Below are 16,407 nucleotides of genomic sequence, written 5' to 3'. Positions count from 1 at the left end.
CTGAATTCCTCACATGAATGTCAGCTCCTCGAGGCTGAATCTTTCCCTTTCAGCGCAGCAATGATTCCCATCTCACAGGGCCTGGCACGTTTCTGATCAATACGTGCTCTGACCACCTAATCAATATGGAACTAGCCTCGCCTTCTTTGTCTCTGACTCCTGCTCTGGCATTACTGTACACGACTCACTTCATGGGCTCTATGCTGCAGCCAACACTGTGCCGCTTGGGCTTTTCTCTAGCACCCCTCCTGTGTCCTGGAATGTTGTTATGGGTCGAATGTTGTTATTGGTTGAGATATGCTGAAGCCCTAACCCCCCAGTATCTCAGAATACGATTTTTTTAATGTTTATTTTTGAGAGAAAGAGAGTGAGTGGGGGAGGGGCAGAGAGAGAGGGAGACAGAGGATCCGAAGTGGGCTCTGTGCTGACAGCAGAAAGCCCGATGCGGGGGCTCGAAGTCACAACCCATGAGATCATGACCTGAGCCCAAGCTGGATGCTCAACGGACGGAGCCACCCAGGCGCCCCCAGAATGTGATCTTGTTTCAAGACAGCATACTAACAAAGGTAATTAAATTAAAAGGCAATCATTGGGGTGGGCCATGATCTGCAATGACTGGGATCCTTATAAAAAGGGAGAGTGGGAATCTGGACATGAAATACACATGCACACAGGAACACAGCCGGGTAAAGACGGGAGGCATGATGTCAGCAGCCAGGAACTACCAGAAGCTGAGAGAGAGGTGAGACCCTTCCCCAGAGCCTTCAGAGGGAGCATGGCCCTACCAGCACATTGATCTTGGACGTCTAGACTCCACAACTGTGAGGCAATAAATTTCTGTTGTGTTGACCACTCAGTTTGTGGTATTTGGTTAATGACAGCCCTAGAGAACAAATACAAATGTGCTTTGCCCAGGCTGAGGCACCTGCCCATCTGCATTTCCACCCACTGGGAACTGTCTGTATACAGCCAGCTCAGGATGAAATACCATCCCCTGGTGGAATTTGCCTGATCACCATCCAGATCCCCTCTCTGGATCTCTTTAAAATCACCTCTCAGCACCAGGGGCTGTTTGGGGTGAACTTTAGAAACCCCCTGCTGCAGGAAATCGGTTCAAGGATTTGAGGCAGACCTGAGTGACTAATCCAGTGGCAGGATTATGTTTTCAGTCAATTCACCTTTATTGACTACCACCTTTGTGGTAGGCACTGACTTAGAGATAGAAGAAGGTGAGGTCCCTGCTCCTGTGGAGCTTACCCTCTAGCCTGGGGAAGAGAGGCAAGCAAGTGCAGAAAGAAATTAGCAAGTTGGGGGGCACCTGGGGTAGCTCAGTCGGTTGAGCGGCCAACTTCAGCTCAGGTCATGATCTCGTGGTCCATGAGTTCGAGCCCCACGTCGGGCTCTGTGCTGACAGCTCAGAGCCTGGAGCCTGTTTCAGATTCTGTGTCTCCCTCTCTCTGACCCTCCCCCATTCATGCTCTGTATCTCTCTGTCTCAAAAATAAATAAACGTTAAAAAAAATTAAAAAAAAAAGAAATTAGCAAGTTGGGGGGCACCTGGGGTAGCTCAGTCGGTTGAGCGGCCAACTTCAGCTCAGGTCATGATCTCGTGGTCCATGAGTTCGAGCCCCACGTCGGGCTCTGTGCTGACAGCTCAGAGCCTGGAGCCTGTTTCAGATTCTGTGTCTCCCTCTCTCTGACCCTCCCCCATTCATGCTCTGTATCTCTCTGTCTCAAAAATAAATAAACGTTAAAAAAAATTAAAAAAAAAAGAAATTAGCAAGTTGGGGGGCACCTGGGGTAGCTCAGTCGGTTGAGCGGCCAACTTCAGCTCAGGTCATGATCTCGTGGTCCATGAGTTCGAGCCCCACGTCGGGCTCTGTGCTGACAGCTCAGAGCCTGGAGCCTGTTTCAGATTCTGTGTCTCCCTCTCTCTGACCCTCCCCCATTCATGCTCTGTATCTCTCTGTCTCAAAAATAAATAAACGTTAAAAAAAATTAAAAAAAAAAAGAAATTAGCAAGTTGGGGGGCACCTGGGGTAGCTCAGTCGGTTGAGCGGCCAACTTCAGCTCAGGTCATGATCTCGTGGTCCATGAGTTCGAGCCCCACGTCGGGCTCTGTGCTGACAGCTCAGAGCCTGGAGCCTGTTTCAGATTCTGTGTCTCCCTCTCTCTGACCCTTCCCCGTTCATGCTCTGTCTCTCTCTGTCTCAAAAATAAATAAACGTTAAAAAGAAAAGAAAAGAAAGTAGCAAGTTGGCTTCCAGTGTGGATACAAACTTTGAGGAAAATAAAGCAGGAACCAAGAGAGAGGGCAGAGGGAGAGGGGTGAGAGCTCCAGAGAGTGGGATCAGGGAGGCTGGAAGCAGGCAGCTGCACAGAGAGCTGTAGGGAGAGCACTCGAGGCAGAGGGAACTGTCAGTGCAAAGGCCCTGAGGCAGGAACAAGCATGGCTTGTGCCAAGAACAGAAAGGCCATGGGGGGGGGGGGTCTGGAGTAGGTGGAGCCAAAGAATTACAACTGTTGATTCATTTCTATTTTCTTCTTTTCCCGTTTTCCACATTGATCTTCTGTAGTGAATAGCACTTTCTTCCTTTCTTTTTTTTTTTTAAGTTTATTTATTTTTTTGAGAGAGAAAGCACAAGCAGGGGAGGGGCAGAGAGAAGGAGAGACAGAATCCCAAGCAGGCTCTGTGCCATCAGCATAGAACCCAACGCGGGGCTCAAACCCATGAACTGTGAGATCATGACCCGAGCCACAATCGAGAGTCAGACACTTAACCGACTGAGCCACCAAGCTGCTCCTGGATATCACTTTCATAATCAGAAACAAAAATGGTTGAGGGGCGCCTGGGTGGCTCAGTCAGTGAAGCGTCAGACTCGATTTTGGCTCAGGTTATGATCTCACAGTTTCTGTGATCAAACTCCACATCAGGCTCCATGCGCAGAGCCTGCTTGGGATTCTCCCTCTCTCTGTCTCAAAATAAATAAATAAATAAACAGAAAGAAGGAAAGAAGGAAAGAAAGAAGGAAAGAAAGAAGGAAAGAAAGAAAGAAAGAAAGAAAGAAAGAAAGAAAGAAAGAAAGAAGAAAAGGAAGAAAGAAAGAAAGAAAGAAAGAAAGAAAGAAAGAAAGAAAGAAAGAAAGAAAGAAAGAAAGAAAGAAAGAAAGAAAAGGAAGCAAGAGAAGGAAGGAAGGAAGGAAGGAAAGAAAGAAGGAAGCAAGAAAGGGAGACAAAAGGTTGAGAAAGGCTCCAAAGCTGTGGTGGTGATGCCAGAATTGGTCCCCACGTATCCCTTTTCCCTGATCTGCCTCCAGCCACATCCCCTCTGGCTCAGGGCCCGTCGCTGACTCCAGATGTTCTCAAAGTTTGTGCTAACATTCTCACACCGCCTCTCACCTCTGGCTCAGCATCAGGCAACCCGCCCAGCTGCTCTCGCGCCAAAAACTCCCACACTGAAAACTGCTCCATGCTGAGTCTGGGCCACCAGCTCCTCCAGCCTGCCCTCCCGGGCTTCCCCTGCACACCCCAGGCTTGGGCTGCAGCCAAATGTAAACTTCCCCATTCTTCAGCAGCCCATCCTACTCCCCTCCAGACCTTTGCACATTCTGTGCCTCTGCCCAGAGCACACCCCGTCCCCGCCTTGGCCTGGCCTATCCCTGCTCATCCCCAGGACTTCTTTAGATGCCACCTGTTCCAGGAAGACCCCCTGAATGCTCTGATCAGGTCAGGTGCCCCGGGAGTGAGTTCCCATGGCTCCCAGCAACACCATCCCAGGTTCCTTTTTTTAATGTTTTTTTAAATTTTTATTTATTTTTGAGAGAGAGAGAGAGAGAGAGGCAGAGAATCCCAAGCAGGCTCCATGCTGTTAGTGCAGAGCCCGACACAGGACTTGAACTCATGAATAGTGAGATCATGCCCTGAGCCAAAATCAAGAGTGGGACACTTAACTAACTGAGCCACCCAGGCACCCCATCACCATCCCGGGTTCTAACAGCCTGCTGCAGTAGACACATTTTGCAAGGGCTTACCACCCTTCTCAGAGAACTGCCCCCGGCCCACCTCTCCCCTGAGCTGTCGTCTAGAGCAGTCTTGGCCTGGGGGGACCAGTGCAGAGGTGGACATCCGGACTTATCTGCACCATCAGACCCTTCCTTCTTGGGATCTGGAATTGGGGCTGAAAGATGTTTGCCAAGCGTCCCTTCAGGTGACTGAGGGAGAACAGACCAGGGAGGGGACTAAAGGCCAGCCAAGCTCGGCCAAGGGCCAGAAGGCCAGGGAGGCCTCCTCCCACTCCCCGCTGCTCACAGCCCTCGGAGAGACCCTCCGCTCCTGGGACAAGATGAGATATACTTGCCAGGCCCCAAGCAAGCCATGCTCTCTGCCTAACACCAGGCCTGGCTTCCCTTGTACCCCCACACCTGGGCAGGACTCGTACGTCTGCAGGGGAGATCCCTTCCTCTGGGAAGGGAGTCCGGGCACCAAGGGCAGATTGATCCAGGAAGTGGGGTCTAGAATAGGAAGGGGTTTGTAGCCCCCACATGGGATCTTTGCTGATAGACTCTGCTGTCTCCTTCACTGATCTGCTCTGTCTTGGGGGTCAACACCAGCTAAGGGGGAAGAGCTCAGGTGTCTGAGTTAGCCGGCCACACTGGAGCCCCCGCTGGCTCCTTACTAGCATGTGACTGTAGGCAAATCTCTGAACCTCATCAAGTCCAAGTTTCCTCTCTGGGCTTCCTATCAGGGTTTCGGGGAGCTGATGTAGGTAAAGGGCTAGCCCTGTGGCTGGCAGAGAGCACACTCCATCATCAGTAATGGTTGTCCTGGTTATGAATCAGTGAGTGAGCTCCCCGTCACTGGGGGTGTGTAAGCAGAGGGCTGGGGATCAGCTGTCGAGCATGCTACAAAGAGCATTTACAGGCTGGGCGAGAGGAGAGATTCAGTGACATCTAAATTTCTCAATTTCAAAAGGTCTCCCAGTTTCCTTCCTTCAGCAACCCACCCCCGGCCAACCTTGCCACACAGCTGAGCTGAGAGCTGATTGCAGAGGGCGGGCGAAATGTCAGAAATTTCCCCCAGAGACCGAGGAAGGGGTTTTTGTGGGTTTTTCTTTTTTCCTCTTGCTTGCCGGAAGCACAGAGTCAATAAAACTCCAGCAAAATGCCCCGCCCACCACACCTCGGCATTAGGTGCTCACCTACCCCCAGTCGCTGGGCCATGGAGAGGGAACATAGGGGGAGGGCAGTCCCCTTCTTCACAAGTCACAGCATCGAAGTGGAGGGAGCCGGGGACCCAGACATCGCTCTGCCTCCACCCACTTCACCGGCAAGGCAGGGGTGAGGGCAGCTGGAGGGCATGGGAAGGAAGCGTCTTTCTTCCTACCAGCTGGAATCATGGATCCTATGGAAAGTCACAGAGCCCTGTGGGCCACCCTGACTGCAGTTGTCCCGGGGAGAAGCAGCGTGTGAGCGGCCACACAGCACTGGGCCGGTGAGGGAAGGCTTCATGGAGGAAGGGGTGCCAGGACTGGAGCAGGGGGAGGGGGAGGGGGCGGTGCAACAGGTGCAGACAGAAGACCCAGAGACTTGAAAGCACACAGTGCGTTCAGAGGACACCAAGCACAGCAGTTCTGGTAGAAAAGCCAAAGGAAAGAGGCCGGAAAGGGGACAAGTGACATCACGACAACAACAAGGAGCAATAAACAATTGTCAGGGGGACAAAAAGCAGAGCAGATGAAAGGGGGTGGGAGGAGCAGGGTGGCTCTGTGGCCTGATTGTGTGTCCCCCCCCCCCCCCCCGCCAAATCCATGCGTTGAAGGCCTTATTCGGAGAGAGAGAGTCTTTAGGAGGTCATTAAGGTTAAGTGAGGTCAGAAGTGGGGGCGCTCAATCGGTTAAGCGTCTGCCTTAAGGGTCGGGTCACAATCCTGCGGTTCACAGGTTCGAGCCCCGCTTCAGGCTCTCTGCTGTCAGCATGGAGCCCGCTTCAGATCCTCTGTCCCCCTTTTCTCTGCCCCTCCTCTGCTCACACCCTCTCTTTCTTTCAAAAATAGATGAACATTAAAAAACAAAAGAAAAAATGAGATTATAATGGCGGAGCCCTGATCTGATAGGATTGGAGGCCTTATAAGGAAAGAAGAAAGATAGATCTCTCCTCTCTCTCTCTCTCTCTCTCTGTCCTCCAGCCATGACAAGGGGGGCTGTCTGCAAGCCAAGAAGAGGAGGCTTCTCACCAGAAACCAAACCTTGCTGGAAACCTGGCCTTGGACTTTCTAACCTCCAGAACAGTGAGGAAACACCTGTCTGTTGTTGAAGCCCCCCGGTCTGGGATGTTCTGTTCTGGCCGCCAGAGCGGACCGAGGTAGACGGGGACATGGATGGGGGGGGGGGGAGTGGCAGAAGGACTGGGGAAGGGGGTGAAGGAAACAGAAGGGGGAGGGGTGGGCAGGTAAGAGAGCGGCGAAGGGATGGGGGGGATGGGCAGGTATATGGGGGTGGGGCTGGCCAGTTAGGCACTGGAGTCCCAAGATCTAGCACAGGCACCCACCTGATACACGCACCTCAAAACCCATACTAAACCACAACATAAAAGTGAGAAAATCCAATAAAGGTCTATTTCTTTTCCCCACTGTGACTACTCTGAATCATTTTTGGAATACGAAAATATCAAATTCTTTCCCCAAATGCTTTTCACGGTCCTTTGGTGGCGCAGGGCTCGGCCTGTCCTCACGGTGGAGAAAAGAGGCTGTGCAGGTCTCGGGACGGACGGACTGAGGTTCCCGCCCGGCTCGGGCCACTTACCCTCGGTGACTTTGTGCATCGTGGCCTGTCGCCACCCTCCAGACAGCAATGCTGGGAGGCTTAGAGGATGGGCAGGTGGCCCCCCACCCATCCTGAAGGTCACTCACCCCCACTGCCAGTGGCCTGTGGGCCTCCGAGAATGAGGCAGTTCTCGTGAACCAGGCACGTACAGCCCTCACAGCCTCCACTGCCAGAACTCATATCTTTCCCCCTCAAGACTCTGCCACCAGAGGTGAGAGACCACGGTTCAGCTCTATCTCACGCCCCGCCCCACGAAGGCCCCTGGATGTGCCTTGGGAACTTGCGATAACAACCACAGCGCCTGGCGGTGCCTCCCGACCCTGTTCTGCTGGCTCGCGTCTTTGGGCCTAAGCATCACCCGCAGAGTGGGGATGGGCAGGCTGATGATCTACTCACAGCCGATCGCTGTGCTGAGGGAGGGGGAGCCTTCCAGAAATGTGCTCTGAGCAGGGAGCCTGGTTCCAGAGAGATCTACAGTTCAGGGGGCCCGGGGGATAAACACACATTCTGGGCTGAAAAACATGAGGACCACAAAGGGCTTCTAGGCCCAGAAATGAGGGGCGGCCAGGGGGTGTCGAGAGCCCAGGCTCTGGGGTCACGGAACCCTGGGCTCCAGCCCCGGCCAGCTCCACCATTCCCCAGCTCTGTGACCTTGGGCCAGTTACCTTATCTTATAGCACCCCTAACAGCCTCATCTGCAAAGTAGGAATGATAAAGGATGCTTGTGGGGATCTTATGAGGCCATGAAATGCATGTGAAGGTCTCAGGCCAGTGCATGCATTGTATAAGTTCATAAGGGGCACTAAAAACAAAAACTCAGAGGGCTGGCCTTCAGGAACCTATAGCCAACAGGGCAATGTGGGTTCCCACCTTGCCACTCGCCAATTCCCCCTGGAATTTTATAACTTGAGGACAAAAATCCCCCCTTGTCCCCAGCACCCCCGCTCACCCACGGGGCAGCAGTAACAGCACCTACCGGCAGTTTTGTCGTGATGGTGGCCAGGGTCTCCAGCATAGACGTCCCTCGGAACTCGATCCTGGAGGACGGGATAAATTGGTGAGACCGGGCCGGTCCCAGACACGCATCCTCTCTCCTGCCCCTCAGGTCCCAGGAGGCCTGGTCTCCACTCATCGTCAAGGCCAGGCCTGAGACACAGCCTCAAGTTTTAGAAGGCAATCGGGACAGAAATAACCGATTTCACATCTGCCTCAAATGCACCCCAGCTGGGGGGGGGGGGGACGGGTGATGGCAACTCCAGCCTTCCATAACTCAGCCCCGAACCTGGGGTCTCCCCTGACTCGCTCTTCTCATGCTCACATTCAACCCAGCAGCAAACTCTCTCTCTCTCTCTCTCTCTCTCTCTCTCTCTCTCTCTCTCTCTGCCTCTTTGGACCAATGTCCTCACCTCCTCCACCTGGTCCCAGTCCCCATCCTCTCTCCCCAGCATTAATTAATTCAGTTGCCTCCTACCTGGCCTCTGGCATGGACCCAGCAATACAGATTTCCAGGAAATTTGTTTTTTGAAGTCTCACACGCTTACACAGAAACGTGCACAGACCTCAGATGCATACCCACTGAATTTTTACACTGTGAACACGTCTTGCAGTCAGCACCCAGCTCAAGCCACAGGACATGGGCAACACCCCAGCACCCTCCCTCAGGCCTCTCCCATGCACTACACACAAAAGGTGCCCGCTAACCCAGCTCCTACGCCATTGATTTGTTTGGTCACCTTTGGAGCTTGACGTAGGATAGAATCACTTCTGTTCTCTTGCAACTGGCTTCTTTAACTCAACATCATATTGTGAGACTCACCCACATTGTTGCCGATGGCGGCCATTCACTCAGGTTCATTGCTTTGTAGTACTACATCGCGTGAACATGCACAATGTACTGCTCCATTCTACTCTTGATGGCCCTTGGGGTTGTTTCCACTTTTGATCGTTATGAATAATTCCACTAGGAGCATTCCTATACATATATCTTGGTGCACAAATGTATGCATTTCTATTGGATATCTACGTAGGGGGCAGAATTGCTGGGTTGTAATGTATGCTCAGCCTTGATAGACTCTTCATACGGTTTTCCAAACTGGACTGACACTTCGCTATAGTTTAGAAGTGTTGCAGTCACTCTACATTCTTGTCAACATTTGGTATTACCGTTGGGCTACCGGGGTGGCTTGGTCGGTTAAGCGTCCGACTCTTGATTTCGGCTCAGGTCATGATCTCGAGGTTCTTGAGTTCAAGCCCCACATGGGGCTCTGCACTGACGGTGTGGAGCTTACTTGGGATTCTCTCTCCTTCACTCTGCCCCTCTCCCCTCACACTCTCTCTCTCTCTCCTCTCAAAAATAAATAAACATTAAAAAATTAGATTGTCGGGGCGCCTGGGTGGCTCAGTCGGTTAAGCGTCCGACTTCGGCTCAGGTCATGATCTCGCGGTCCGTGAGTTCGAGCCCCGCGTCGGGCTCTGTGCTGACCGCTCAGAGCCCGGAGCCTGTTTCAGATTCTGTGTCTCCCTCTCTCTCTGACCCTCCCCCATTCATGCTCTATCTCTCTCTGTCTCAAAAATAAATAAACGTTAAAAAATTTAAAAAAAAAATTAGATTGTCTGACCTTCCTCACTGATGGGTGGGAAATCTTTATATACTCTGGATACAGGCCCTTTGGTATTGGGAAATATCTTCTCCCAATTCTATGGCTTGCCTTTCAATTTCTTAAGGGAGAGTTTTGATGAACAAAAGTTCTTAGTTTTATTTTTTGATCTTTTTAAGATTTTTATTTTTAAGTAATCTCTACACCCAGGGTACTGGGTGGCTCAGTGGGTTAAGCATCTGACTTCGGCTCAGGTCATGATCTCATGGTTCATGAGTTCGAGCCCCACATCAGGCTCTCTGCTGTCAGTGCAGAACCTGCTTTGGATCCTCTGTCTCCTCTCTCTCTGCCCCTCCCCTGCTCACGCGTGCTCTCTCTCTCTCTCTCTCTCTCTCTCTCTCCCAAAAATAAATAAACATTAAAAAATTTTTAAGTAACCTCTACACCCAGAGTGGGGCTCAAACTCACAACTCTGAGATCGAGTCACTGCCCCCAGAAGTTCTTAGTTTTAATGAGGAACAATTTATCAGTCTTTTCTTTCACAGTTAATGTCCTATGTAAGAAATATTTGCCAGCCCGCTGTCATACAGATGCTCTCCCACATTATCCACTAGATGCTATCTCTTAACCTGCCATACATAGGTTTCATTTTGGCGCATGGTGTGAAGTAGAGGTCAAGACTCGCTTTTTTCTGGAACATGCATTTTTAACAAGTTCCCCATAGGTTTCCAGGGCTCTTTGAAAGTTAAGCCCCTTTGTTAGAGGGGGCCCAAGAGAGGAAATTCTCTGCTGACATCCTGGGGGAGGAACTTTGTCCTGCTAGAATGAAAGCAGGGCAGAAACCAGGTTTCTAGACTTCAGGAAGGGAGGCGGGAGGGAGAGGGGAGAGGGAAGGAGGGAGCTGTGTCCCACCTCTGTATCTGCAGCCTCCCAGATGGTGCCTGCCATCTGGCCTGATGGATGAGGATGAAAGGGCTTTCTTGGACTGGGGCGGCGGGGGGAGCAGAAGCCACAGGGGGAGAGGCCTGGCTGGCCTCAGGGCTTCCCTACTCTCTCGTCCAGCCAAGGGAACAGTGAAAACTAAGAAATATTTCCTTTGTGGTCAGAGAGCAGGAGGCGGCCAGCGTGGCAGGACAGTGGACACACGGAGCATCGATTACATTTTCCTTGTTTCTTTTTTTTGCACATCTGAAACGTCACCAGGTACATGGGAAATAACAAATATAACGTGACGTTTGTGCAACACTAGTCACATGGCACTTGTTTGCCTCCTTTCTCATTTAATCCAGAGTCCCAGGCCTTGAGGACCCTCCCTTCACCCAGCCTCCTCCCTCCAGCAGGATCCCATTCTTCTCAAGGAGAACGGGGAGCTCCTGGGAGCCTCTCTAGGAAGAGAGACCCGCCAGGACAACCCCGGTCGGACCCACAGCGTTTCACCCAGTGAGCCTGGAAGCCTACAGGTGGGGTGGAGTCGGGTGCGAGGGTTCAGGCCTGCTAGGCCTGCTGAGTGTGGGGAAAATTCTGGGTCTCTGGCCTGGGTTTTCTCCTCCTGGCTGCCTGCTCATCTCATTGATAACTATGGACTCTGGAGGAGATGTAGGTCCAGCCCCTGCTCTGTTTCCAGGGTCTGGGGGGACAGCTGATGGGAGCCTGAATTCTTCTTCTTCACTTCCTGCCAATCCTGGGTCAGTGGAAGGGAATAGGGAACCCATGGTATTGCATATCACTGCCCCCCTACTCCCAGTCACCCATCATCACCCCATGTTACAGATGGGGACACTGCAGCTCAGAGAGGTGCAGTCACCCACCCGAGGTCACACAGCGACTAAACGCACAGATGATATTTGAGCTTCACCATATCCCCAGTTCTCTTCCCCTCTCTGGCCCACAGGCTGCCCATCTATAAAAGAAAAACAGTCTACTGTGCTGAGAAGGGTATCCTGCCACATCTGTGGTCTTTCTAACAAAACTCCATAATCTGAATCAAATCATGAGGATACATCAGATAAACCCAAACTGAGGGACTTCCTATAAAACAACTGGCCTGGACTCTTTGCATGAAAGACAAAGAAGAGTTGTGGAATGTTCCAGAATAGGGAGACTAATGAGACATGGTGGCTGAATGCAATGTCTGCATTGGATTCTGAATCTGGGTGGGGCTATGAAGGAGAATATTGAGATTGCTGATGACATTTGAATACGTACTTTGTATCTGATTCTGTCCTATCAGTGTTGAAAGCCTGAATCTTATAACCTGTTTATCTAAGAGGTATCCTTGTTGTAGAAGAACCTGCTGAAATATTTAGGGGTAAAAATTCAAAATGTCTGCAACGAACTTGCTAGTGGTTTAGCAAAAGAAAATGGAAATAGGAAGGAGGAGGAGGAGGAGGCGAAGGAGGAGGAGGTGAAGGAGGAGGAGGAGGAGGAGGCGAAGGAGAAGGAGAGGAAGAGGAAAAGGAAGGAGAAGAGGAAAAGGAAGGAGAAGAGAAGGAGGAGGAGGAGGAGGAGGAGGAGGAGGAGGAGGAGGAGGCGAAGGAGAAGGAGAGGAAGAGGAAAAGGAAGGAGAAGAGGAAAAGGAAGGAGAAGAGAAGGAGGAGGAGAAGAGAAGGAGGAGGAGGAGGAGGAGGAGGAGGAGGAGGAGGAGCAGCATACCTCGTGAGAGAGAAATAAAGCAATTGTACAAAACCACACGTGTCACTAATAGGTGCCCGGGAAACAGATGGCAACAATTTTCAGCGATAAACCTGTGTAAATCCATTGCTGCCACCGCCAGGGGGCGCTGCCCTCTCGCGGTCCACAAGGTCGGTGGGACCTCAGCCAGGATGCGGTGAGAGAAGTCGAGGTCGTGGTGGCGGGGTTCCCTTGGGGGGCTTACGGGGAAAGGGGCATAGGCGGAGCCCAGGTAGGGGCACAGCTCAGGGCCAGCCCCCAGCATCCACCGCAGATGCCCCAGGCAGCTGTGGCTGGCCGTCTCTGGCAGAGACACTAGGGGAATTTTCTTGCCTATGATGTCATGACTCTGCAAGTGCCCAGAAAATGGGGCCAGTGCGGTGCACACGTGTGGTAGAAGTAACAGCAGTAATTGAACCCAGCAGCCCTTGTGAGACCCTCCTACCGTGAAAACTAGTCTCAGAGAGGAGAACGAGCTGCCCAAGGCGGCACCTTGTGGCAGGGCAGGATCTGGGTCCAGGTCAGCTGACTCCGGACCACTCCGTGAGTACATCCAGTGCCCACGGAGCACCAGAGAGCCGACGGGACCCCCAAACAGCCTCTAGGAGCTGTCTCTCCAGTAGGGGAGACAACCGCACCTTCCCAGGGTATACCCAGCTCATAAGCCAGAGAGAGCTGGCATCTGGGGTCCTGGGCTTCACCTTGGCAACAAGCTTGCACAGCCCTCACCTCTGGGCCTGCTCGTCACTCTCCTCCTCCCGCCATCTCCCCACCTGCCCCCATGTCCCCTGTTGCCCTGCACCACTGCCCATTCACACAGGTCATTTACCTCAGCACCACGCAGCCCCGAGAAGGCTGACCCTCCGAACACTGGGGCCCCACCAATCCCCGCCGGCCATGGGCCCAGACCCCGGATGGCCCATCAGTTCCTGCCGCCCCTGGGGAACTGGCCCTGGCCTTGGAAGAGAAGGGGCGTCAGAAAGGGGAGAGTGGGAGGGGGAAGCCCGGGGACTGGAAGGGGGGCTTTTGGGTGGGGTTCCCCAGCAGGGTGGAGGCAGAGCGAGGTGTCCACAGGGTAACGAGCTGTGCAACCCGAGGCCTGTGGCGGCCCGACCCTGGAGGCAGCAAGATAAAAAGAGGGTGGCCCGAAACCTTCCCATTTCTAAACCTGCCTATTTTCAGGCTGGTTTGGTTTTCCCTGCAAAACCTGGTAAATTTCACTTTCAAAAAGCCCCAACTGGTTTCAGCCGCAGAGGGGAACAGGAGGGGAGTCTCACCTGCAGGGACCAAGCTGGAGACTGGAGGGGGGGTGCGGTTGGAGGAGTCAGGTCAAATGCAAAATACCCAAAGGGGTCAGAGCCAGGGAGAGCTGGGGGGTGCACCCCACCCCCACCCCCACCCCAGGGGACCCCCACCTCTATTACTCAAGGTGAGGTGCCTGGGCCAGGAGCACTGGCACCCCTCGGCAGCCCACTAAAAACGCAGAACCCCAAGCCCCACCGACTACCAGATGGGGAAACTGAGGCACGGCGAGATTAAGAAACTCGCCTAAAATCACACAGCTGGGCAACGTTAGAGCCAGGATTTGGCCCGAATCATCCTGCGCAGGCTCTTATCCGCAACGCTCTGTTACTGGTCCTGCCTGCTTAACCTCCAGTGCTACCCTCAAATTCACCAGCGCCTCCTCACCACCCCCCAAGGGTGTCCAAGGCCCTCCTCGCATCAACCTCGTTCCCCATGCCCCACTCACAGTGCAGAGGCCAGAGGGATCTTTTCGAAACACAGACCTGGTGTCCTCCCTCCACCTTGCTGAAAGACACTCAGAAGGGTTCCGACTCAACTGTGAGTGAAGCCCATGGTGTGGACAATAGCCCAGGAGCCCCAGCTGGCCTGTGCATCCCTTGACCACCCCATTCCCCTTGCCCATCACACCCCCACCCATCCTTCTGACCTCACTCATGCATTGCCGCATCCTCGGGGAATCCCCCCCCCCTGCTTTACATCCCCATTCAGGTCAGGTCTCAGCAGGCTAAAATCAAGGTGCGGGCAGGACTGCATCCTTGCTGGAGGCTATGGGGGAGAACCCATTTCCTTGTGGTGAAGACTGAGGCCCCATCTCTTTGCTGCCCATCAACGAAGGGCATCTTCTAGAGACCGCTGTGTTCCCTGGACTGCACTGCTTGACTCCTCCAACTCCACCAGCCCCCTTCCCCCTTCTGCAAAGCCCATACTGCTGGGGCAGATCCTTCCATCCCATCTCCCTCTTCTTCCACATCACCCTTCCCTGACACGGCCAGGGAAGATTCTGCTCTAAAAAAAAAATTTTTTTTTAATGTTTACTTATTTTTGAGACACAGTGTGAGCGGGGGAGGAACAGAGAGAGAGGGAGACACAGAATCTGAAGCAGGCTCCAGGCTCCGGGCTGTCTGCACAGAGCCCGACACAGGGTCCGAACTCACGAACCGCGAGATCGTGACCTGAGCCGAAGTCAGACGCTTAACCAACTGAGCCACCCGGGCGCCCCAGGAAGATTCTTTTAAGGATGAATGTGAGGACAGTGGGACCACCTGGATAATCCAGGCTAATCTCCCCACCTCAAGGTCTGGACTCTTAATCACATGTACAAAGTCTCCTTTTTCCATAAGGTTCCAGGGGTCATGATGCAGACATTTTAAGGGACTATAATTCTGCTGATAAAAGTCCTGCTTGTAAGTAACCACGAGGCTATTCTGCCACCAGACTGGGTTTTGTCTTCTCCTAGTCCTGGGGGCTTCTGAGCCCCACTGCCCACCCACAGGGCAGACTGGAGCTCCAGGCCAAGAGCCCAACTAAAATTGATGTCATGCTCCTGCCCAACCTTCCACACATGTACAGACATGAAGTCTGTCCCTGCCCACGGGCCACATCCCTTGCAGCTCCCACACCTGTGTGCGGGAGCCAGGTGGGGCTTCTCCCCAGCGCCCACCTCTGGCCTCCAGGTTGCTGAGGGGGGAGGGTGCATGGCTGTGTGTGGCCTGGCCCCGTGGCCGGAGACAAGGCTCAAAGGCAGTAAGACACAGATACAGCCACAGAGGAGGCAGTCTGGCACCCCTGGCAGGAGGGAACACGAGGAATAGGTGAGCACCTTTTCTGAGATGGAGTTGACAAGAATAGGAGCCATTCTCCCGGCAGAAGAGGAGGAGAAGGGGGCCGTGGTCGGCCGAACAATGCCCCTCCAAAGGCATCCCCGTCCTGATCCCCAGAACCTAGAACTAGGTCACCTTATGTGGCAGAGGGGAGTTGAGGTTGCTAATCAGTGACCTTGACATGGGGAGATGGTCCTGGATTATCCGGGTGAGCACAGCGCCATCACAAGTGTCCTTGAAAGGGCAGAAGGGTCAGAGTCCGAGAAAGCTGGGACGCGGCGGGGTCAGAGAGCCTGCACCTCCAGCAGCTAGAAAAGGAAGGGGGTGGGTTTTGTCCTGGAGCCTCCAGAGAGGAAGGCAGGCCTGCCCACACCTTGATTCCAGCCCGGTGACGTTTGGGATTTAGGAACCACAGATAACCCTTGGTGTTGTTCTGAGCCCCTAAATGGTAATGACAGCCACAACGGGGAGCTAAACCAGGGCCCCAGCCAAAAAGGCAAAGAATAAAGCCGAGTTCCCCACCCCCCCTCCACCAAGTCCCCCCTGCCACCAAGCATTCCTCGAAGGCCCAGCAGGAATCAGGCGCTGGGTTAGGTGTTAGGGGCCACACGAAAGCCAGTTCCAGATGCTTCCAGCTCACGAACGCAGCTCCCACGACGGGCACACGGGAGACACTAAACAGCGATCTCTGGAGAGAATGACTGTGGGAGAAGCTCAGAGACGAGATCAGAAGAGCACACGGATGACCAAACCAAAGCAGAATGATGCAAGTGTCACACGGTAAGGAGGGGAAAAAACTAGCCCAGGGCAGTCGCGCAGGCTTCTTGGACGAGGAGCACTTCCCTGTTCTTGAAGGAGGGTGAGATCTTGACAGGAGGAAACGAGGGGGGAGCATCCCTGGCAGGAAGCCCTGCAGAAGTGAAGGACGCGGAAGCAGGAAAGAACAGAGCCATGGAGGGCGGGGGGGGGGGGAGCTCAGCAGTTTGCAGAAGGAGAAAAGGCTCAAGACTCAGGGCCACACAGTCTGCACTTTCTTGTCATTTCCCACACACCGTTCCATCCAATGCCAATACTACCCGATGTCCAAGCGTGGCCAGCAAGAACAAAATACAACCCACCACCCAGCCACTGGATTCCACTGGAGAGGTTTGCGTTTTAAATCGTAGGGCCTTTAATGTGCCTGCTTGCTCTCTAAC

General features: G+C 53.3%; 1 protein-coding gene across 3 annotated transcripts in view; it reads right to left on the bottom strand.

Moving 5' to 3' along the window:
- Positions 1-16,407, bottom strand: part of TNFRSF8 (TNF receptor superfamily member 8) — a 79,334-nt gene that overhangs the window by 57,233 nt on the left and 5,694 nt on the right. For all 3 annotated transcript variants that reach the window (XM_045035112.1, XM_045035111.1, XM_023258136.2), the window contains exon 2: positions 7,796-7,856. In XM_045035112.1, the coding sequence (XP_044891047.1) occupies positions 7,796-7,856 (61 nt within the window). The remainder of the gene's footprint in view (positions 1-7,795; positions 7,857-16,407) is intronic.

This window comes from Felis catus, chromosome C1, assembly GCF_018350175.1.
Source record: "Felis catus isolate Fca126 chromosome C1, F.catus_Fca126_mat1.0, whole genome shotgun sequence".
NCBI lineage: Eukaryota > Metazoa > Chordata > Mammalia > Carnivora > Felidae > Felis > Felis catus.
This window is presented reverse-complemented; position numbering and strand designations above follow the sequence as displayed.